General features: G+C 42.1%; 1 protein-coding gene across 1 annotated transcript in view; it reads right to left on the bottom strand.

Moving 5' to 3' along the window:
- Positions 1–25,041, bottom strand: part of Slc4a5 (solute carrier family 4 (sodium bicarbonate cotransporter), member 5) — a 73,900-nt gene that overhangs the window by 25,771 nt on the left and 23,088 nt on the right. The window contains exons 4-12 of the mRNA XM_013034642.1: positions 12,019–12,179; positions 11,050–11,205; positions 9,751–9,846; positions 8,925–8,980; positions 5,567–5,724; positions 5,131–5,218; positions 3,237–3,391; positions 2,749–2,937; positions 918–1,092 (exon numbers count right to left, since the gene is read on the bottom strand). Of these exons, the coding sequence (XP_012890096.1) occupies positions 918–1,092; positions 2,749–2,937; positions 3,237–3,391; positions 5,131–5,218; positions 5,567–5,724; positions 8,925–8,980; positions 9,751–9,846; positions 11,050–11,205; positions 12,019–12,179 (1,234 nt within the window). The remainder of the gene's footprint in view (positions 1–917; positions 1,093–2,748; positions 2,938–3,236; positions 3,392–5,130; positions 5,219–5,566; positions 5,725–8,924; positions 8,981–9,750; positions 9,847–11,049; positions 11,206–12,018; positions 12,180–25,041) is intronic.

The following is a 25,041-nucleotide window of genomic DNA, read 5'->3' as shown; positions in this document are numbered from 1 at the left end:
ACATGGACCTTTTCTTTGGTGCCCTGAACTTTCTAATGGTTCTACCCCAAATGTCTCCATTGTCTAGAAGATGGGTAGGGCTGTCATGGCAATGTCTTAATAACTTTCATATAAATGTTTTAAATCCAAGCTAAGAAATAAACGTTATTTTTATTTTTTTAAGTGTAGGAAAAGACCGCAACTAGCAAGTCAACTGACTGTGCTAATTAAGTTCAATCAAGTTTCAGTGGGGAAAGTACCAAATAACAAAGTAGATGATTCTTCTTAAATGTTTTTTTGCGTGTTTTCTTCTTTTATTTTTGCTAGGTTTCCAATCAAAGGTACTAATTTACTTCCCCCCAAATGGTAAAGTTACAATAGATTAATGATTTTGCTATGTGTAGTAAATTGTCTCCCCGAGAAACATTTTCTAATTGTACAATGGAGTACTTTAATTTTTCTGAGTCACAATCTCCCTATGGTTTCCATTAACATTGAAACCAATTCAGATCCCTTACTGCTACAACCCCCAACCTCTTGAAATGTCTAGATGTTAAGTTCTTTTTTGAAAATGATACATGATTTAGAATGGAATTTAATTTTCATGAACATAGCAAAATCATTCACCTTGTTATTTATTCATTTGAGATAGGTTCTCATTATCCCAGACTGGGCTGGTATACCCTATACTAGCAAGAGTATCTCAAACTTGCAGTCCTCCAAATTCCTAGGGTCACGATTAGCATTCCCTTTAAAAGTCTGATCATTTATATAATTCTTAAATGCCACCCTCCCTCCTTTTGAGGAAGGATTAGATAAAATGATGAGTTGAACCTGGATACAGTTGGTATTAGGATTATGAGTTAAAGCTCCCTATTGCCACAAGATGGCAGATGGTTTTCTTGACGCTTGCACTCACATCCCCAGCTCACGCATACCTGATAATTGTCGGTGGCATCCCCAAGAAGCCCACCAAAGGTGATCGCATTGGTGATACAGCCGAGGTAGATGAATAGGATGGCAGAGATGGACTGGAGGTGGAAACCATCATAGAAGTCACTTGGGAACCAGGGAAGCTTCCTCTTGACATCCAGACACAGTCCGCCAAAGAACCTGCTGAGACAGGCCCAAGAGCTGCTTTCTTCCCATAAACACTAGCAGGGACAGGAGTATATGGGAGCCTTTGGATTCTGGCATAAGGAAGGGAACTTCATTAGGGAGGGATGGAGATGAAGATCTTTCAACCAGAACACTTAGGACCAGAGATAAACCTTGTTAGACTAAAAGTTTATAGTCAGGGCCATCTACCCTGGGGATGATGGACATAGCCAGTTTGGGAGAGGGAAGTTTTAGAGTATAACATCACAGGGTCCACAGATGGTAGACCTCTTAATGTCCCTGGCCATCTACAGGGCTCCTGTGTTTAATAAATACAGGTGTGTCCAACTATAGGACATAGAGACATTCCAGATTACAACACACATTTATTAAGGTGGGGAGGACAGATGCTAAACCTCACAACTGATTTCCTTGCTTTCCCAATTGTCTTTGGAGTTTTCAGTTTGGGAGGGTCAATGCTTACTAGAGATTCTACTCCTTATAGCCCCTAACTTGATACTTAGTGTAGCAGGAGTTCTGCACCTCAGTACTATTGATATTTGGAGTGGCTAATCCTGCATCTTGCGCATTGTCCATGCTTTGCAGTGCCCACTAGATGGCAGCAGCATCTCCAGTTCAGTTGTGGCAAATGAAAATCTTTGGCCACAGCAAATTGGGAATCAGGAAATAGAGAGTAAGGGGCAGGGGAATGAAAGAGAAGCAAAAATGTTTTCAATGGAGAGCTATTGGTATAGAGTCAAGGACATATAAATTGTGACTTCAAACTCAAAATCATAATTTGGCACCTAGCTGTTAATAGATGTTAATAGCTATATTGTTTTTCATATCTAGATTGATCTGAGTGATTCTAAGAGCTAGCAAAGAAGCTAGGCAAGAAGACTTTTCCCTGTTCTTTAAAAAAATTTGAATAGGTGATGTTTAAATTTTACTTTATTTTTTACTTATTTTTTTAAAATTTAATTTTATTGTCAAGGTGATGTACAGAGGGGTTAAAGTTACATACGTAAGGTAGTGAGTACATTTCTTGTCAAATATTGTTACCCCCATATTTAAATTTTAAAAGGCAGTGTTATGAACTTAATTTTGTGTCTCACAAAGATATTCACAAAAGCCCAAACCTCCAGTACCTGTGAACGTGACTTTACCTGGAAAGAGTTTTTGCAGAAGTTATTATGGTAGCCTGCAATCCAGTACTGCTGGTGTCTTTACAAAAAGGGAACAGTGCTACATGGGCTGTATGATGACACAGCTGGAAACAGCTGCAAGCTGGGGCTGTCTCTACATACACTAGGAAGTTGGAGGAGGCAAGGGAGGATTCTGTCTAGTCTCACATGGGGACATCTTCTTTTGGAGCCTCCAACATCAGGACTGTGAGAATAACTTTCTGCTATTTTGTACCACCTAGGTCGTATACTTTATTTCCACAGCCCCATGAAACTAACACAGGTAGTAAAGGGTGTTTAGAGAAAAGTCTGTGTTCTTTCACTCCTCTGTGGAGCCTCCTGTTCCCCTCTCCTGAGTCAACCCTTTGCAGGATCCAGAGAGCGCACAGAGAGGGAAAGACTGCAGTGTGTGGACCTAAGGCCAGAGAGGGTACTACACAGGGTGATGGGAAGGAGAGAAGTCTGAAGGAGAGCGCATGGTGGGCACCTTCCTGTCCAGATGAGCTCCTCCCCGATTTCGTGCATAGACGGCATCTCTGACTCATCCCCGCTGCCGCCCGCTCCGCCTGCGCCGCTGCCGCCAGCTGCACCGCTGCCGCCTCCACCTCCAGCCCCAGCGCCTCCGCCCACAGAGCCATTCATCTGGCCTAGCTCAGCCAGAGAGAATACCGACTTCCTGGAAGACAAGAAGAATGGGGGAGAGGGACCCCCAAAGCTGGGAAAGGTCCAGCTCCTCCAGGACTGTCGCGGCAACACTTCTTACCTCTCCAGCAAAAATTATGAAATACACAGAGGGACATAAAAAGATGATCCAACAACCCCTCTCCCCCGCCACACACAGAACACCCAGATTTTAAAGTTGTTTACATTTAGCCATATTTGCTTCTGATATTTTACAGAGAAATAAAATGATACCAAGGAAGTTCCCTTTATCTCCCCTTCTCCTCATCCCCACCTCTCCACCCTTATACACACCTCTTGTCGGCAGAGGGCACTTTCTTGGGTGGCTCAATTCTGATATTTGGGTCCCATTCTCCAGGGGGAAGGACAATGACCTCATCCAGAAATTCATCAATTCCTGCGATCAGGTCTTCCCGATTGCGGGCTTTATAGGCCACACCGCTGAATAGCTGACGAGAAACAAAGAGGGGGGGGAGGGTCTGCTTTTTTCCTGACATTCCCTTCTTATCCACCTCCCAGACTCACAACAGCTGTTTCAAAGGAGTCACTTGTAGCTACTGGTTCTGATGCCCACTCACTCTCAGTTTGGGTCATGAGAACTTAGCACTGCAGGGAAAACAGGGCTCACTGGAAAATAGCTAACACCCAAGACTGAAGACCAGGTCCCCATATTCTTTCTGTAGAACTTTGATTGAGTTACTGAATCTTTTTGATTGTAGGCTGCCACATAACAAGCACATTAGAAGACTTCTGTAAGAGCCCAATCCAAGATCATAGATTTCAAGTCCTTTTATTTGGTCAGTGATGGGGCTTGAACTCAGGGCTTGAGTGTTGTCCCTAAGCTTTTTCACTCAAGGCAGGTCTCTACTACTGTGAGCCACAGCACCACGTCCAGTTTTCTGGTGGTTAATTGAAGGTAAGAGGCTCATAGGACTCACTGGGAAAATTCTGTACTCTAAAGAACTCAATCGTGATTAATGGCATGTAAACAGAAATGATCAAAATACACAACAGAAAGGATCAATGGAATGTCAGGCAACTTGTGAGGATTCAGAATAGGGAGAATCCCCTTGTGACTTGGAAAGGGAGTGAGCATAGAAGGGGGATGATGAAGAATAAGAAAAACTACTGAAGAAAAGCTGTACATTATATATTGGACATCTTTCCTTTTACATACTGAGCAAATTTATGAGCTCTTCAGCAAAAGTGGTGATATAAAGAAGACCATTATGGGTCTGGATAAAGTGAAAAAAACAGCATGTGGATTTTGTTTTGTAGAATATTATTCAAGAGCAGATGCAGAACATGCTATATGCTACATAAATGCAACTCGTCTGGGCGAGTTCTCTCCAGGTAATCCATCATGTCCTGGAACTTGTTTCAAGAATCCTAAGTGGTCTCAAAACTCAAGATCTTTCTTCCTCTGCTTTTCAAGTGTTGACTGTTGGGATTACAAGCATACTCCACCATTCCTAATAATTTTCTTTCTTAAACCTTAGTAAAAAGGCTACATGTTGTGTCTACAAAAAAAGTCTCATAGACTGTTCTGCCTGGGCTGGCTTTGAACTGTGATCCTTAGATCGTAGCCTCCTGAGTAGCTAGAGTAGCTAGAATTATAGGAATGAGCCACCAGTTCTTGGCCCATTCATTACTTATTAGTCCTTTACCCTTGGAGAGTCAGGTTTCATACTGTATTCAGAGTATGCTTTCTGGCTTACAAATATAATCAGGTTATATCTATTTAGGTTTAAACTACTTTAGGCTCCCCATCACTCTGGGACAGAATATGAGCTTGGCTCTGCTCACAGGCTCTGTGTAGTCTCAGCTCTCTAGTGGCACCCCCTGTCCTAGAAACTCTCACACTGAGCCTGTATTGAACTACTTCCATCCAGCTTCCTGAGCCTTACTCCCTGTTCCTTTGTCTGGAATGCTTGCCTCATGAGCTCAGGGAGGTCCCTTCCTCCTTAGCTTTTTATCTGTTATGCTCATGTCGACTCCCTGGAAAGTCAGCACATAGTTAATTTTATTATGAATCTGTCTTTCCCACTGGATTGTTGCTCCTAAAGGACAATGGCTAATCCCTGAATCTCACAGTCTTTAGTATGTGTTCAAATGTGCATGTTAGATAACTCAGTGGTGTGCAGGAGCCATTAGCACTAAGGAACATGGACTGCCTGTTACCACTCACATCATCCACCATGAGGGTTGCAATAGCACGGCCAATTTCATTGTAGGACTTTGCTCTCCCAGAAGGTCCCAGCAGTATGAACAGAAATCTGCAAAGAAAAGGAGGAAGAGGGAGGAAAGAAAGTAAGAAGAAAAAAATAGAAGCACTGAAAGGAAGACTCTTTGACCCTCAGCTGTTAACTCTTCCACATCCCTCCTTTGAGGCTTACATTTGTAGATGAAAAAGTTCCTTTTCTGTTCCTGCCAGCCAAACTCTCCCAAGACCTTCCTCGCTTTTGTCTTGCTGCCTGAGCCTAACAGCTTCTCTCACTGCCACTGCCCTTCTCTTTAATGACTACTTTAAATACTCTCAAATTCTCCCGGGCAGCACTGTTGGCTGACTGCATGGACAGCTGGCTCCCTGAAGACGGGCATGGTGGCAGGATGGGGTGACTCACCTGGTAGGAACAGGTACCTCAGTCACTCCCCCCAGCATAGCAGAATGGATGAGACGCACAAATGCAATGAATGGTTGGTCCAGGAAGTCCACCTCACCCACAAGCACATTGGAAGCTTCTGAGTCTTTAGGGATCTTCTTCATGAATTTGTTTTTCCGCTGCTCAGAGAGAGAAATGAGATAGCCAAGAATATTCCCCATGTTCTTACTTCCTCATCCCACTTCAGACTGCACTGAAAGTCTAACTTTAAGAAAAATTCTCCTCATGCCTATAATTCAGGCTCCTCAGGAGGCTGGGATGTGAAGATCAGGGATTAAAGCCAACTTGGACAGGAAAATCCATGACATCCTAATCTCGAATAAACTAATCAAAATGCCCCAAATAGAGATGTGGTTCAAGTGGTAGAGAGTAATCTTTGAGGGGGAAAAAAAAAACAAAGTTCAAGAACAGTGCCAAGACAGGAACAAAAGCAAATGTATAAATTAGATATGTACTTAGGATTTCATTGTGAAATTTTCATACATGTTTATACTGTATTCTATTCAGTATCACCCCTGTGTCACCCTCTCTTCATCATGGTGTAAAATAGTTTCGACACGTTTCATTGTCTTATTATCACATAGAAACAAAAGAAAATTCTCCCAGCAATTCTTAAGAAACTGAGAAATAATCAAATTCTCTCTCCAGTTCTACAGGTTAGGATTTTAATGTTGGTTAACCCCAGGACTAATCAAGCCTTTCTAGATGGGAAGGATATGAGCCTAAACACTTAACTGGTCTGAGGGGGTGTAGAAGAGTCCTGGGTCATTCTGGATCTAGGCCTGGACTATAGCTTCCTTCACTGCAGCTAACTGGAATCTTAGCACTTACAAGGCCATCTGCCTAGACTACTCTTTGGTGGCAGAGTGAACAATGAGGCTTGTTCTGATGGTCACAGAGGAGGCCTTGTTTTTCATTTTCTACCGGCGAACTTTTCGACTAGTCTCCAAGTTTTCACAAGACTTCCATGCCTTCAGGTTATTCTTCAGGTTAACTTCTGAGGCTTTCAACTGAGTATCCCTCTAGTCCCTCTGAATACTGTCTGTCCAGAGAAGGAAGGTTAAATAGACAGATTGACAAGATCTGTTATAATAGTCAGGTATTAGAAAAGCCCTTGGCCCAAGCTTATTCCTACTGATGTTTATGATCACTTCTCCTGAGCTTCTTCCTATTCCCATTGAGGGGTCAGTTGTTGGAAAGGTAGATAAAGGAATGGCCAACAGGTCCTTTTCCTTTGTTCCCACAACTGTTTCCTGATATATCTCTTGGGGATGGGGATGATGAATACTTGGTTAAATGGCATGAAGAAAAGCACGTGAGCTAGGGTTGTATCCTTATAACATTTTAAATATAAATTAAATTCCACAACTCCCCAGGCAAACAATAATACCCTCAAGGATCCTAATAGAATAGTAGAAAGCAGGAGTTGACAGGAAGGCCAGAGGTTTTAGGTTCAAAAAGTCCCTTTATTAATCAGATGTAGCTGATTAGTCAAACCTAACTAACTAATAAGCATGTTCTCCAGAATGAATGGATAGGCGTGTGAAGGCAGCCACCATCTATACAAGCTCCATGCTGCCAAGCATCAGGTTGGATTTGGAGGTCCAGTGGAAAGGAGGAGAAGGTAAAATGGGCATGAGCGCTCTGGAAAATAAGGATTTTAAAGTAATAATACTGCATAGAGGCCCAACCAATTCACTTGTAATCTAAGAAAGAAGAGGCCTTGGTCCTTCCTTACAGGTTGGGACATATTTTGTTCAAGAGGGCTTGGTAGTGATATCCCAGGAATGGTGCATATTGGTAAAATGGCCACCCTGGCTTAGCTGAACATGGGCTTGTTCAACCTAACCCCCACCCCCCAGAGACTCTGGTCCAGCTTTGCAACACAGAGTCTCTGCAGCACAACGTCACTGCAGCACAGCCATGCTATATGAGCCCACTCTCTGTTCACCGGGAACCCACAGGCTAGAGGAGGCATGGAATTTTGCTTTGCAAAAACCAACAATGTACAATCTTCAGAAAGGTCCCTCTGAGCTTACACCTAAAGAGTACCCACTCACATTTAAACCACTGTTGCCACAAATCACGAATACGGAAAAGCAGCACTGCATATGAGGAAAAACACACTGGTTACCAGGTATTGCGTCCTTGGCCCCAAATCAAGGCCACACTGCCTGATGAAAGTGATAGCCTGTATGATTATGGCAACTCATACACATATTTAAATGGGTTGTGAAAGTCTTTTACTAGGTAAACCTTTCATGCCTTTGCTCCACTGTCCATGTGCATAACTATAACAATGATCATTTGTTTCTAAATATGTCAGAACACTGACTGGTTCATGAATTACTCCAAAATTAGTGCTCTGGAATCTGACTGCCTTGATCCAATCATGGTTCTGTCATCATTCAGTAGCATGGACTTGGGTATGTCATTTACTTGTTTTTAGCTTCAATATTATCTCATCAGCAAAGTGGGAATCACATCAGAACCTTCATGATCCAGACAGTGCTTGTCACAGTGTTGTATACTCAGGATGTGGCCTTTAAGTGCTGGTTCATGTCATTGTTTTTATTTCAGTATTTTAACCACAAAGGGACCTCAGGACACTGATTTGAGGGCCTGATTTTACTTTCCAGCAAATTTGGGTGTACTTTGAAAGTACTTGAGGCCACCCAAGGTCTTGATCACTCCTCACCAAGTTTCAGGTGACCTTTGTCATCTTTCTTCCTACTCCTGGGGAAGGGGCACAAGTGAGCCTCCTGCTCTGAGCAGTGCAGAGTTAGAATAGTGGAGCCCTCCCTTGAGCTTCCTGGGGTGTCATGGTCACAGAGTTCCTGGCTAGGGAACTTAGGAACTGGCCTCAACCAATTGTAGGATTCTAATCTCACCAAAGGTGTTTCTGCCAAGCTGGTAGGAGAGCAGGGTAAATGTTCTCCCTTAGCTGAAGAAGACACTCTACAGGGATGTTCCACAAATTAACCACCACTGTCTCTTCATGAAGAGGACCTATTTCCTCCTCTCTGACTTCTCCAGTCCGTCTTTAAAGGTCCTCATGGGTCATAGGGAAGATTAAGCTATGTGTGCCGATTTTTTTCTATCTAGTCCCAAACTCAGAGATAGCTGTCACTTCGTCCGATCACGTTCTCTGTTACTGACTGGGGTCTGGCACAGAACCAACATCTAGGACCTAATACTGGGGAACTTTCTGAAGACTGCTACCCCTGCCTTCCCACAGGGGCTCTCTGCTCCCAAAGGCTTCTAGTAAGAAGCTTCCATTACAGCCCTCCATTACAACCAAGTGCAGGGGCTTTCCTACCTGGTCTGTGTTTGGGGTGCGGGAAATGTCATTCATGCTCCTGCTCTGGGCATGACCTAGGAAAGAAGAAAAGAAGGTTTAAGTGAAGATAGGCTCTTGTAGGTCCTTTTCCCTTGGTCCCTATTCTTGACTTTCCCATGTACATAACCAGAGTAAGACACCTTCCCACTCAATCCTGAATCCCACTTAAGCTAGCATCCACTCATGGCCTTTCCCCTTGATGGCACTTTCTTGAACAAATAACTAAATTTCAGGTTTCACTTCTTCTGAGTTTTCCCTCTACTGCACTCTGGTCTCTACCCCTTTGCCACACCTTCTTTGTCTATACCAGATGCCATCTCTGTGCCAGGCTAGATGGGAGGGACAGAGATGCATGTTCAGAGGTATAGGCATCACTAAACTTGAAATTTGTTGGTGAGAAAGATGAGTAGTTAGGATTATAGGCATGAGCTACTGGGGTCTAGAACCTCATCCATTTTTAATCCCACTTCTGATAAGGCTTTGTACCAGAAAACAAGGGGGAATGATTGGCTTAGTGAAGGCAAAGTTAAAGACCAATATCAACATGCTCAGAACACAGGACTGATATTGATTATGCCAGAACTGATTTAGAAATTCATTTTTCCAGAAGAATCATTTGGAACATTACGGTAGTAAATCAGGCCCTGAGGGCAGTCCAGGCATAGGGTGTGGTGAGATTTCTCCTGGTGATATCCAGAGAATTTTAGATCATGGGCTCTATCTTCTCCATCTATGAAAATGTGGGCTTCAAACAGCCATGGCAGGCAGCACAAACCTATCACTGAGCAGCAGGGAATACACTCACACAGATGTCCATAATTTGCACTTTGCCTCATCCTCAGGTCCTCGGTAGATCGGTGTAGACTTGGGCCAGCTGTGGGGCTCCGGGCAGGGCTGCGATCTGGGAGCAGGAACAGAAGGACTTGGTTTCACAACCTTGCTGGTGTAGTATAGCTTCCAGGCTAACTCCATACCCATGTACAGTTACTTCAACTAAGCAAAGTGAGGCTATAAGAGATACCTCTTCCCTTCTGAGGAAGAGATTTTTTGGGAAAGCAAGCTAATAGTCTGAGTAAAATTTAAAAATAAAAATAAGATAGGAAAAAATAACTATACAATGGATTAAACTGATGCCCGGCACAGTAGACTGCCTGAATTGTTCACTGATTGTACCACTGCCTGTGCAACCTTAAGCAAGTTATTTAGCCTCTCTGTGCCTCCAGTGCCTCATGTAGGGATAAGGAGACTAGCACCTACACCACAGATATAGTGAAGGTGATGTGAGTTCATACAGGGTGGGCACCCCCACCAATGCCTGGAACATGGGAAGTGTTGTGCATATACCTGCAGCTATTTTGATATGTTAAGCACTTTCCTGCTTTTTATATACTTCATTTAAAGACTTTCCTTAAGGGTTTTCATTCAGTAATTTTATCATTTTTGTTCTGGTGCCTGTAGTTAACTGACAGATTTACCAGAACCAGTGTCTCCAAGCATTTCAACTTAGATATTGAGAGAGGAGAGCTGGAAGGGGACAATACACTCTCCCTTAATGGCCCAAGCTCTGCTAAGAATGACACCAGCTGCCAGATATATCAGCCCTGGCAGCTTGGAGGTGTATCCAGACCCTCCTGCCATCTCTATGTGCTCCATTTTCTGTTGAAACTCCCTGAATCTCTTGGGGGTTCATGGGGAAAACCAGGACCTTTCCTAAGTGAGCACATCTAAAAGTATGCACATATATGGCGCTGGGGGTATAATCTCACAGAGTTTTCTAATTTACCTCTCTCTGCCAAGCCAAACTCCAAACTGAAGCCAGCATTCCAAGGTAGGGCTCAGTGAATGCAATGTGCAGTCCAGGCTGAGCACCCAGGAATACTTCCTAGATATTGCTCTGTTCTGACTGAGGAGATAGCATTGTAGTATAGTTGGGGTCCCCAGAAGTTTGCCAGATAGAGATAAACTGAGGGATCCCCAGAACCTCAGTTTCTCCAGGATAGTAAAGACAGTCCCAGACACCAAAGTGGGCTTACTTGAGCTCCATGGGGCCTGATATTGCTCCCCGCCACCTGCTCAATCCCCACCAGCATATAGCCCAACTCACTTGTGGTAGAAGAGACTGACTTTCCAATGTCCACTAAGGAGCGGTGGATGGGCTTCTTGGTTTGGTGACGATGCTTCCTCAGGAGGACGTAGCTGACCCGTTCCCGGAGCTCTGGCCGCAGAAGCCCGTCTTCAATCTGCTTCTCAATGACATCATCTGAAAGGGAAACAAGCATACCTGGTCCATGTGGGACAGAAGGGACCCAAGGTGTGGAGGTCTTCTGTTTCGCCTATGATTAGTGGGATTGAAAGTGAACTAAAAGCGGCATGGGACACAAATAGTCCTGGCTTTGCTGCTTGCTAGCTGTGAAAACCTGGATATATCACAAATCCTCAGCCTCTTCGTGTACAAGGGTGTGTGCTTGTCTTTATGGTTGTGCAGGCATGTATAGAAGTCTCTGCTCTTTCTATAAATGGTGTGAAAAGCAAGTGAGATAGTACATGTGAAGGTGCTCTACAAAGCACAAAAGTACTTTATCAAGTGATTTGAGCCCTAACATGAATTATATCTAGAAAAGCATTTTGAGCACAATACTCTGGCAAAATCAAATGTGCTAGGACAAAACTCATTTAAATTTCTAGGGACAATAAGGCAAGCCACCTCCTACTTCTGACATTCCACTAAGTGAGAGCCAATTTCCTAGAAATGATGATCCATTTTTCCCTGAAAAGAAACAGTTTATCGTGACAACAGGTGTTTTTGACCATGCGAGGAGCCCTTCTCCCTTTTTGCTACTTTGCTGGGTGGGATTTCAGAGGATGATCTCTTACTCAATGATAGAACTCTATATGATACTAAAACTTGGGAGTTGTTGGGACAGTGCCTGAGGGGCACCAGAGCCAAAGTTTAGATCTCTGCAGAATCAGGCACAGGCTAGTCACCTGGACTTGCAGGTGGGCTCAAGGTGGAAGGAGTTTCCCTGGTTTGTGGAGACCACAGGAAAGATGCCTGCAGTGGCCCTTGCCTCACCTATGATCTGTGGTAGGGAACCACTGTCCAGATCCAGCAGTACTGTCCCTGTCTGCAGGCAGGTACGGAGCTCGAAGAGGCTGTGCAGGGACAGTGTGGACACGTGGGGCTTGCTCCAGCGTTCGCCACCTTCCTCTACCTTTTCTTCAAATTTTATCCACCTGGAAGAGGTAAGGATGAGGCTTAGCAAGGCCAATGCCTTCAGGAGGAGGCCCTACCCAGATCTCTCCAGCAGATATAGGCCTAAGGACCCATGTGGTTGGGACATTGGTCCTAGACTCATAGGCAGAGTCCTAGGCATCTCTTTTAGGGATGTCCTTGTCTGTCCCCACACTTCTTGATGCTGTCATGCTAAATACAAGGTAGACTTCAAAGAATAGCCAAGAATTAGCATGAAGAATCTTTCTGGGGGTAAGAGATATGTTTTTAAAATGGAGAAACAGTGATAGATGAACAATTCATATTTATTAAACATAACAATATACTGACAAGGCAGTTTTAGTAATTCTGGAGCAATTTTATAAAGTCTCAATTGGAACCTGGTTATTCTAGGTTGATCACTTGTAAGGGACCAGTATGGTTTGCTGGGAGGACCAAAAGTATTTCCTCTGGTTCTGATACAATAAATGGGGTTTCCATACTTCTTACCCTGTGATTTGACTCTGAAAGTTCAGGTTAAAATCTAAATGTCATTTGCAGAAGGAAAGAATTTAAATGAAGGATGTGTAGAAATTTGTTCTTTCAAGAAGTCCAATAGGGGCTGGGAAGGTAGCTCAGTGGTAGAGTGCTTGCTTTGCAAGCCTGAGGCCCTGGGTTCGATTCCTCAGCACCACATAAGCAAAAAGAAAAAAGCTGGAAGTGGCGCTATGGCTCAAGTGGTAGAGCGCTAGCCTTGAGCTGAAGAGCTGAGGGACGGCGCCCAGGCCGAGAGTTCAGGCCCCATGACCGGACCCAAAAAAAAAAAAAAAAGAAGAAGTCCAACAATCACAGACTACGAGGGTGATGAGTGGGGCAGAGGCAGCACGGGGCTGTGCCTCCCTGTACCTCCAGCGAGCCTCTAGCCAGAGGGCTGCCAGGGGGCCAGGTGTCCTCATGGTACACTCTTAGCTCACTTTTGTAAGACATCAACCTCATATTGGTGAGTAGCTTTCATCTGTCCCAATTGAAATCTCAAGGGAATAGTTTTGGACCATGACTATCTAATTCCAAACTTCTCTGAAAAAGCAAATTGCAAAGAGTTGAGGAAAAATTTTAAGGTTAAGATATGGGGATGAGACATAAATTAGGACATATAAAAACTTGCTTTGAAAAGCTTGAGTAATGTGGTCAGATATAGACAAGGGGACTAATGGAAACAGACCTGAGTACTCATGAGAACTTGGGTTTTGATGAAGGAATTGTTTTAAATGCAACCAACCTAAAAGTAAAGCTTTAAATACTTAAAAAAAAACTAAACAACATAATAAATTCTTCATGGATTAGATTAATTGCTAGCCTTAAAAATTCTCACCCATAGCAAAACCAAATCTGTATAAAAATGTAAGTACTAGAAGAGAATGTACAAGAGCATTGATTTCTTGGAGAAAGATATCTTTAATAAGACATAAAAACATAAAATATTAAAAAAGCATAAAACTATGCATTTGATTACATAAAAATAAAACAAAAAGTTCTGTATAAAAAAAAGACATTAACCGGGGCTGGGAAGGTGGCTCAGTGGTAGAGTGCTTGCCTTGCATGCCTGAGGCTCTGGGTTCAATTCCTCAGTACCACATAAGCAAAAAAGAAAAAAGCCGAAAGTGGCACTGTGGCTCAAGTGGTAGAGCGCTAGCCTTGAGCTGAAGAGCTGAGGGACAACACTCAGGCCTCACGACCGGACCCCCCCCCCAAAAAAAGACATTAACCAAGTTCAGAAAAAAGGTAATGTACGAGGAAAAAATGTTTCTAGCACAACCTCAAAAGATGAATATTTGTAATATAGTTCCCTTAAATTAATAAGAGAAGCTCACATTTTCCAGTAAAAGTGAAAATTTCTGAAAAGAAATTAAGATGACAAAAAATGAAAATAGGTGCTGGTGGCTCACACCTATAAACACAGCTACTCAGGAGGCTGAGATCTGAGGATTGCAATTCAAAGCCAGCCCAAGCAGGAAAGTCCATGAGAATCTTATCTCCAATTTAGCTGCCAGAAAACCAGAAGTGGAGTTGTGGCTCAAAGTGGTAGAGCAATAGCCTTGAGTGAAAGAGCTCAGGGACAGTGCCCAGGTCTTGAGTTCAAGCTTCATGACCGACAGAAAAAAGAAAAAGAAAAAAAGAAAATGGCCAACTTCACTAGTAATTAAAGGGTTTTTTAATTAGTAAAAATGAAATATCATTTTTCATTTCTCATATTGGCAATAATAAAGAAGATGGACAGTGCTCGCTTTGGCAGCACATATACCAAAATTGGAACAATACAAAGAAGTGTTCCATATTTTTACATCACCTTTACAACAAAAAAGACAACTTCCCACATAGGTGTAAACTTGTACGCATTGCCACACATGTACTGCAAATCTAATGGCAAAGCTTTCTTGATGTTTGCATGCCTTTTGACCAAGTAGTTCCATTTCTAGTAGGTTATCACAGGAATTCCTTAGGACCGGCTCTGTCAACATTAGCTAAAGGTAGAGTGGGATCTTCAGAGCCTTCTCTTTATGTTTAGTTGTCCTAATTGTGTGACTAGAGTCTGTTTACCCTTACTCTATACCAGTATATATCTGTATGTCCTTATACCTGTATACCTCCCATGTACTTTAATGTATATGAATTTCAGCAAAATGGAGATTTTGATCAACAGGCCTAGGTTAAGGGTCCAAGATTCTATATTGCCAACAAGCTCCCAGGTATCTGTTTTCAGTGTCTCATGACACTCATGAAGAATGCACTATTTCCTGTTTCCCATTGACCAGCTAGTGGGTCATCTCTTCCACAAGACCTATATGTATTCTGCGTATTTCAGCTATAACAAACACCCAAGGATGGTGGCTCGCAAATGATATCATCTGGAAAGCTTGCAAAAGTATAAAGCTTGCAAAAAGCACAGAGTTTCTGCTGTAGTGTCTTGAGGTGGAGGAAGGGTTCTCAAGAGTTTGTTGTCAAGAGTTTGATCCCCAGGAATAAATTGAACATTTAGTTAGGTATGGTGGCACATGCCTATGATCCCTGCACTTGGGATGATAAAGCCTGAATTTGAGGCCAAAGGTTTAATGTCCAAGTTATATCCTAGATGAAATTATATACCAGCATATCTAGGATAGGGCCCAGGCTTCTCTGAAGTATTACAACTTGTTCTAGGCAAAGTTCCTGACTTAGGCTTAGAGCCTAAAATAAAAATTAATTATAGTCAATTTACTTTCTAATTACTTTAGTATACAACAACTATACCAAACATTGGACTCCTTAATGTTTACTCTCTAGCATCCCTTGTCCAGATCAGCCCTCATTACATGCTTGCTATCTCCTGTTTGAGAGTGAGGACTTACTGATCACTCTGAGTGAAGTTTGGCTTTGAAAAAAAAATGACTAGGATAAAAAGAGCTTGGAACCTATGTGGTTTAGTATACTTAAAAATACTCAGAATGGTCTATACAATATCATTCATAGTCCAGTATCATCAACCACATAGGTGCAGAGATCAGTGGGGCATGAGCTGCCCTCTGGTGGATGTGTATACCACCAGCTATGAAATGGTCTTGTAGAAAGTCAGACAGGAACGAGATAAGCCTGGGCCTAACCATGAGTTCACGGGAACTATAGAAGGAAGAGCAACATGCCGAACACCACTACCACAGGGATGAATGAAATGAATGAATGAAATTCACAGTGTCAAAAACAGATAGGACAAAGGATGCCATTTTCTTCTATATTAACTGTAAGGGAGAAAATAAAGGAAGGGAGGTTATAACCTTAAAATGACTTCAGACGTGTTTTCTGATGCAGTGTGTGGACCAATTGTACTTTTAAAATAATAAATGAGGTGATCTAGAGAAAATGAATACTTCCTGCATAATTTTATGAGATTAAGGAATTTCTGATATTTCTTTTCAGATCTGCTATGGTTCTTTTAGTTCTATAGAAAAGAAAGAGACCTTATCTTTTAAAAACAGATACAAAGCCGGGCGTGGTGGCTTACAACTGTAATCCTAGCTACTCAGGAGGCTGAGATCTGAGGATTGTGGTTCAAAGCCAGCTCAGGAAGGAAAGGCAGTGAGACTCTTATCTCCAATAACTCACTCAGAAAACCATAAGTGGCACTGTGGCTCAAGTGGTAGAGCACTAGCCTTGAGCTGAAGAGCTGAGGGACAGTGCCCAAGCCCATAGTTCAAGCCCCATGACTGACCAAAAACAAAAAAAAACCAGATACAGAAACATTTACAGATAGAATGATTTAGAAGCTGGGATTTGTGTCAACATGAGCTAGGGTGTATATCCAGAACAATGAGTAGGGGCAGAGGAACAAAATTGGCTAGGAATTAGTAATGATTGAAGCTGGGTGATAGACATATGGGGGTTCATTTTATTAATATTACTTTTGTGTGAATTTGAAAACAAACAGCTGGGATTTTATGCCTATAATCTTAGCTACTCAAGAGGCTGAGATCTGAGGACTGCAGTTCAAAGGCAGCCCAGGCAAGGAAATCCATGAAACTCTTATCTCCAATTAACCACCAAAAGGCTGGAAGTATAGCTGTAGCTTAAGTGTCATAGAATGCTGGCTTTGGGCACAAACGCTCAGGGACAACACCCAGCCCTGAGTTCAAGCACTAGGACTGGCATGAAACAAAACAAAAAATACTTAAACATGTTCTAACTTCAAAAAGAATTGAGTTCGTTAAAAAGTCTCTGGTCAGGGGATGGGAATGTGGCTTAGTGGTAGAGTGCTTGCCTAGCATGCATGAAGCCCTGGGTTTGATTCCTTAGGACCACATAAACAGAAAAAGCCTGGAAGTGGCACTGTGGCTCAAGTGGTAGAGTGCTAGCATTGAGCAAAAGAAGCTCAGGGACAGTGCCCAGGCTCTGAGTTCAAGCCCCAGGACTGGCCAAAATAAAAGCTTCTAGTCAAAACTAGTTTTAAGAGCTGATGGGTGCCTGATAAAATGATTAATGTAATACCACAGGATACCTTATAAAGTGACCTTTATTCTATAGTTGGCTTCAAAAAGTGGGGAATTAGAGTTGGAGAAGCAGGTCAAGTGGAAACAAAACCCCTGGGCTGGAAAAAGCCTTTTGAGGGATTTGGCCCAGGTCTGGCAGTGGCGTAACACCCCTGGCACACACAGAGGCAAGCATTAGGTGGCCCTTTCTGGGTTAGAATGTTGTTGAACAGAACCTGGAAAAGTCACATGCCACAGAAAGCAGTTTTCTGTCACGCAGAGGGAAGTCTAGAACTGAGACCTGTTCTGTGCCTAGTAACTTGGTCACAAATCAGATTAGACATTGTAGCAGTTCCAGTAATAACCAAAACCAGAGAACACATCACAGATACAGTCAAGGAACAGGGTTTCCAACACTCAAACCATGGGACATGAATACAATGTCCTTGAAGAAGAATTTGGGAAAGGCTAAAAGCCAAAAGACCTGAATTGTAGATACTTCTTCAAAAGAAGAGTTGGTGATGGTAACTTATCCTGCTTCTCCCCTGGCTAGATTAAGTATCAGAAGTCTCATTTAATGGTTACATTAAAATCTGAGTGCTTTGGGAAATTCCACATTCCCACACTAATTACATCAGAACCTCAGGAGGCCTAAGAAGCAGACAGTAGTATTTCTTAAAAGGAAAACACAGGGGCTGGGAAGGTGGCTCAGTGGTAGAGCGCTTGCCTTGCATGCCTGAGGCCCTAGGTTCGATTCCTCAGTACCACATAAGCAAAAAGAAAAAAGCCTGAAGTGGCGCTGTGGCTCAAATGGTAGAGCACTAGCCTTGAGCTGAAGAGCTGAGGGACAGCGCCCAGGCCCAGAGTTCAGGCCCCACAACCGGACCCGAAAACAAAAAACAAAAAAAGGAAAACACAGATCTTTAAGAAGAAAAAAAATAAGATTTCTGTTAAGTGGGATTAGATGAGGGCAAAACCTGAAAATTGTAAACAGTGTGGTTGAAGGGGATGTCCTTTACTTTCTGTACTTATGATGCATATTATTGTCATTAAATCATGTCCTGGTCTGTTTGCAAATAATGCTCACCTTTTGATATACTAATCTCAATTAGGATAATAGTTCATCAACATTAATATATTAGTTAATAACTATTAATGAAACCAATGTGTTAAACAATATATAATATAATGTATTGATAAGTTTATAATATTGATGTAGTATTGATAATCTATTAATTAGTCATTGTTTACTGATAATTTATTGATTAGGATAAAGTTTACTAATTTGGATGTATTAATAACTTAATATACACTTATTAATAGGATATATTTATTAATAGTATATATTAGGATGAGTTAGTCATTAGGATATGTTTTTACTTTTCCATACCCCTATCCTCCCAATTTTAAAAGACTATCATCTCCTGTAGAATGAAACTTTAACATTAATACTATGCTGCATCTATGGCTAGGTGAGGTGGGTACCTGCCAGGGGCGTTGGGCCAACAAGGGAGTGAATGAGAATGAATATGATCAAAATAGTTTGTTTTCATGCACAAATATAGAACAATGAAACCTACTGAAACTGTTTAAGAAGAAAGGATGAGGTAGTGAGAGTGATGGAGGGGAGGTTGGTTATGATGCATTCGTACAGGTATGGAAGTGTCACAATGAAACTTTCTTTGTAAAACTGAGTTATTATCATTTCTTGTAAAACTGAGTTATTATAATTTCTTAAAAAGACTATGTTGCCTCCAAATATTTAGGAATTATATTTATGTAAACTTGTTTCTTACATGAAATTAAGTTTACTCATCTAAAATGTATCAAGTCCAGTTATACTATGCTTACTCTAAGTGGCACCTCTGACTTCATTCTGAAATCTTCTTGCTCCATCCCATTTCCCATCACCAAAACACCTAGCTTCCATGTATGGTTACAAACACATAATTTTGCTTTTGCCTTAGGTCTGTTGATTATTAATTTTGAGACTTTGAGAAGTTTGTTTCTCAAAAGTAACATGAATGTGATTTTTCTCCATTAACAAACAACACTATTTAACTTCATACAGAAGTCATATCAGGACCCTGAATTTCCCAGCAGAAACTGAAAACCACTGTTCATTTTCTTCGAAAGCTAATTGAAGTTTTTCTTAGAGATCTCAGAGGAACCACTAAGCATTTTGTTTTTTTTTGAACACCAAGAAACAATTTATGAAAGAAAATGGCTTCAAAATTGGGACACCTAAGCAAATTCTGTCCTATTCTTGTAATTTACATGGAACATTCCCACTATATAAAAGCACAGACATGAAAATACATATGTGAAAGAATGAAATACTATTTTTACAAGTGCTCTGTGTGTTCACAAACCAAACCTGGCAGAGAATTTGAAAGAGGTTAAGTGTCAACACACACATGGAAAAGTTTAGGAGGTAGCAAAAGGGGCTGACAAAAAATGAAAAGACCTCACAGGACTATTGGAGTATTCACTCTAGCAAAGACTCAGAAATTTGTCTTTTTATTGTCCCAAAGGTGATGACTAATGGCAATCAGTCCATAACGGCTGATATATAAACCTAAAGGCCAATTTATTTAATTACAGTGATTTATAATAATTATACGAGCTAATTACTTTTATTCTGTAGCCCATGCATTCTCTCCTTTTAGGCAGATATATAGATAAAGTCAAGTTATCATCAGAACATTACTGAGTATATTGCTGAATGCCACTGGCTCATGCCTACAATCCCTAGCTGCTCAGGAGGCTGAGATCTGAGGGTTGCATTTCAAAGACTAGGCAGACAAATCTGAAGACTCTTCTCTTGAATTAACCAGCAAAATACTACACCTGGAGGTATACATCAAGTGGCAGTGTGTCTGTCGTGAGCAAAAAAGCTAAGTGAGATTGCAAAGGCCCTAAGTTCAAGTTCTAGTACCAGTACTGAAATTTAAAAAAAAAAAAAAAAAAAGGATGGGGCTGGGAATGTGGCTTAGTGGTAGAATGCCTGCCTAGCATGCATGAAGCCCTGGGTTCAATTCCTCAGTACCACATAAACAGAAAAGGCTGGAAGTGGCACTGTGGCTCGAGTGATAGAGTGCTAGCCTTGAGCACAGAAAGGCTCAGGGACAGTGCCTAGGCCCTGAGTTCAAGCCCCAACATTGGCAAAAAGAAAAAGAAAAAAAAGATGTTGCCAAGGATAAAATCAGAATGAAACACAGCATGTTACATAATTGATTCAAGTGCTTAATAAACTCTCCATAAGGGTCTTGAATCCCCATCTCTAAAGATGAAACATGCCTGAGATTGGAACCAGAGAGATGGGACTGCTACCTTATAACTGTTCCAGAAACAATCCACTTTCTTCCATGACTGAACAACTCCCCATGAATCAAAGTCTTTCCTTTCCCTGACCTAGGAACCTTGGCTAAGGTCCTCTGCTGGGCCTCTACTTCGGCATTCCTGGAGAGCCACCAGAGAAGTGATTGGCTTTTAATGTACAGCTGGTAGGATTGGGCAGAGGAGTTACATTCTAGAAAGCGGTGATGAAAGTTCCATCATGCTGCACATCATGTCTTTGCTCAGAGAGTGAGGATATCCCAGGCTAAGTGGATGCCATCAGACAAAGCTATTGGAAAATTCTGAATGGGCTTTCTCATTCAGGCAAAGACTTCTGCAACTAAACTACTCTGAGAGCCACTTCTCTGTGTGTCCAAAAGGTATTCGTAGTTACCCAATAGAACTGTCAGCCAGTCTCCTCAGGGTCCACTGGCAACTTCTTTCAGAAGAGGCCAGCTTTTCCACCTTCAGGCCCTCTCTCCCATCTTTGCTATTTAGGATACATTCCAACACACTTCCTCTCCAGGGGTCCAGCCTGGACAGAACACTCTCACTCCAATTATCACATAGCATTTACAAATAATCCAATTGATCACATGAGGAAAGTCTTTTACTATTTCCATTGCAATGATGAAGAGACTGAGATTCTTAAGAACAAGTAACCTGCCTAAGGCCACACAACTTATGATAGACAGAGCTTGACAGCAAGTCCTTTGGCTCTAGAGCCCGTGTCCTTACACTTTGAAAACAGACTTTGCCCTAGGTTTAGTTTTCTGTATATATGAGCACATCCCTACCTCTTACGCTGAATCAAGGGTTAAGAAATAATGCCCCTTGAGGTACAAGCATCACTGATCTATTTTTTTTGTGCCAGTCCTGGGGCTTTTGAACTCAGGGCCTGGGCACTGTCCCTGAGCTTCTTTTGCTCAAGGCTAGCACCCTATCACTTGAGCTACAGTGCCACTTCCAGATTTTTCTGTTTATGTGGTACTGAGGAATCGAACCCAGGGCTTCATGCATACTAGGCAAGCACTCTACCACTAAGCTACATTCCCAGCCCCACTGGTCTATTTTTGATAACCATCTAGCCAAAAATATTTTGGTTATTTATATATGTATGTATGTTTGTATTTACAGGGTCTTGCTATGTAGCCCAGGTTGATATAGAACTCACAATTCTCCTATCTCAGCTTCCTGGGGGGGGGGGCTAGGATTACTGGCATGAACCCATTTGCCCAGTTATTACATATTTAAAGAAAAGGAAGAAGAAAGAGGAGAGGAAAGGAGAGAAGATGATGCGGGGGGGGGGGGACATAATTCATGTGTAAAAAGCCTAAAATATTTTCTCTCTGGCCTTTAACAGAGAAATCTGCCAGAACCTATGTTAGATCATTTTGAGAATAGATTTACACCTCATTCTTTAAAAAAATATAAACAGTGAGTTTATTTGAAAGAGAAAGGAAAGCCATGAAAGAAAGTAGTAAACCTCTTCACTGGAGAGGGGCCCCAAAGAGGAATCTGACCTTATTCATTTTAATTATTACACAGGACCTACTACAATAGCCCTTCAAAAGTTTTTAGAAGGGAAGAAGAAAGTTGGATGAAATCAGCCTTTTCCAAGTTCTGTTAGACCTACAAGTTTAAAATGACATAGCTTTAGGGGTTGATGAGTTCCATGGTGACATCAGCTCCATAGGTGCCCTCTTCTCCAAAAAAAGAGATGAATTGGCACTGCTCAACCACTCATACAGTTATGTGTACCTTAGAGCATTCTGAAAGTCCTTTCTGGTAGTAGAGGCATGACTGAGACCAAAGGACTGATTACAGTAAGTGCACGTCTCTACCACTACTACGTGTTAAAGATCTATATGAGGTGCCCTCTCTTCCTGCTGTCCGTGGAGATATGCTTTCCCTCTCTGTACCTTCCCTGACTTTGATCTGGGTCACAGTGATGGGACAAGTTGGGAAGATCAGGGCTCTCTGAAGGATTTTGAATTGAGAGATCAGTATTGAGGTAATCCTAGCACTCAGATGGCTAAAGCAGGAGGATTAGGAATTCTAGGCCAGCCTGGACAAGAAAAAGAAGAAAGGGAAGAGGAATAAGAAGAGGGAGGAGGAGGAGGAGGGCTGGGAAGGTGGCTCAGTGGTAGAGCGCTTGCCTTGCATGCATGAGGCCCTGGGTTCGATTCCTCAGCACCACATAAGCAAAAAGAAAAAAGCCGGAAGTGGCACTGTGGCTCAAGTGGTAGAGCGCTAGCCTTGAGCTGAAGAGCTGAGGGACAGCGCCCAGGCCCAGAGTTCAGGCCCTACGACCAGACCCCCCACCAAAAAAAAAAAAGAAAAGGGAGGAGGAGAAGGAGGAAGATAGGGAGAGTATAGAAGGAGGGAGGGAGAGACAGAAAGGAAGGATGGAGAGAAAGAGGGAGGGGGAAGAAGAGAGAAAAAGAAAGGGGAAGGAAGGAAGAAAGGGAGGGAGAGAGGGAAGAATTTGGGATGATCCTTGGAGTAGAGTCAATAATCTTTGGTGTAGAGGACTAGGCAAGGGCAGAAACAAATAGAAGAAACCAGCTACAGAAGGGTAAAGAAGAAACAGAGAAGCGGACAACAAAAGCAGAGAAAGAAGGGTAGGCTGGCTTTCTAGGCCGAGTCCTTGGGTAACCATACTTCCCTTGGTACCATGATGTTACCTAGTTTAAGTTAGCTTGAATAAGCTTCTGTTACCCACTCAAGGACAGGGGGACATCATCAGACAGACCACTTTCATGCCAAGACCCCCACTTAAGTGTCTATACTTTGATCTCTATCCATAGAAGTTACTTTATACATACATTATATCCATACATACATACATATATATGCATGTTTTTACATACACACATACTCACAATTCTTTATTTGTAGACAAGTCCTGATAATGAGTAGCATTTCTTTCCTCTGTAGATAACAGATATAGTTCTTGAAAGCTTGGTTGAGCTCAGATTGTGGGAGCTGGAGCTAGACATAACAGATGTGGGCCCTTGACTTCAGCATAAATTACTATTGCCAAAATAGTTGAGGTTTGGGTTAGGGACTGTTCCTGTGGCTTCTCTAATATCTCAGACAGCTCTGGCTGTAACAAGATGGAATTCATAGCCACTCAAATCAAACTAAAACTTTTTTTGTGGGGGGGTCCGGTTGTGGGGCCTGAACTCTGGACCTGAGCACTGTCCCTCAGCTCTAGGCTAGCTCAAGGCTAGCGCTCTACCACTTGAGCCACAACACCACTTCTGGCTTTTTCTTTTTGCTTATGTGGTGCTGAGGAATCGAACCCAGGGCCTCGGGCATGGAAGGCAAGCGCTCTATCACTGAGCCACCTTCCCAGCCCCCTAAAACTTTTTATAATGTTTTTGTTGCAAACTAAAAGCAAAAGGTTTTTGAGACAGTAAGTGAACTTGAATCTAGCCATGATATCCAATCATATTAAGGAATTATTTTCAATTTTGTTAAGAGACATATGGCATTGTGGTTGTATTCACAACTGAAATCTAATTTCACAGAGATGTATACTGAAATATTCATGACATCTGTTATTTTTTAAATATACCAGCAAAAGCAAACCAGACAAAAATCCCTAAAAATAACCCCCCACTAGATAATATTTATCTAGTGCTAGATAAATATTAGTCATTAATGATGCTGAGTGATAGGTATATTATACTCTTCTCTCTACTTTTGTGTTAATTTTTTCTAACAATGGATAGATAAAATATAGACAGGTGTATAGATATGTATATACCTTGGATATAGAGATAAAAATATAAATAGGCAATTAAGTGTAATTCTTGGTATAAAAGTGGTCTGATGATGAGCCTCCCCTCCTGACAATGGCAAAAGAAGCTTAATAATAGCAAACAAATGATTATTCAGACCAGAAGATGGACAAAAGATGGAGGTCAGACAACTTAAAAAGACCATCAGACCATAAATCTCTATGCACAACTTCACTGCAATGAAACATGGCAGTCCTGATCATGGGGCCTGGGCCTGCTATCCTGGCTCAGGACTCCATCAATCCTCAGCTCCTTTTATCTGCTCGTCTGCCTTTTACTCTCCTTAAACAAGGGATCAGCATGGAGTTTTCCCCAGTCTATGGGGAGCTCCTCCATCTACCAGCAGGGCCTGGCTTTATTCAGCAGCCTCTCATACATCCTTTGTGCCCCCTTAAACCACACCAATCAGCATTCAATATGCTCACCTCTCTAATTCTCATAAACATCAGGCAAAGACCCACCCTGGGCCCAAATTCTCTATAAGAGACTTCTTTAGCTCCTGCTCTTCCCAAAGAAGTATCTTGGCAGAATTGTCCAAATAAGCCACTTTCTCCTTTTGACTCTCTTCTCAACCCACTGCCTCTATCTTCTGTCAGAACCACCCTGTGCCTCAATTTACTTTTGGTGCTCCATCCTGTGAGTGTTCTTCAGTTCTTCAGCCCATTCATAGGTTATTCCCTGCATCTTCCCTAGTTTCTAGGATGGAGTTCTCTTCTTGTCCCCTAATTCTCAGCATCTCC

The sequence above is a fragment of the Dipodomys ordii genome, unplaced genomic scaffold (genome assembly GCF_000151885.1).
Source record: "Dipodomys ordii isolate 6190 unplaced genomic scaffold, Dord_2.0 Scaffold192, whole genome shotgun sequence".
Classification (NCBI taxonomy): Eukaryota; Metazoa; Chordata; class Mammalia; order Rodentia; family Heteromyidae; genus Dipodomys; species Dipodomys ordii.
The sequence above is the reverse complement of the archived record's forward strand: the minus strand, read 5'-3'. Positions and strand labels throughout refer to the sequence as shown.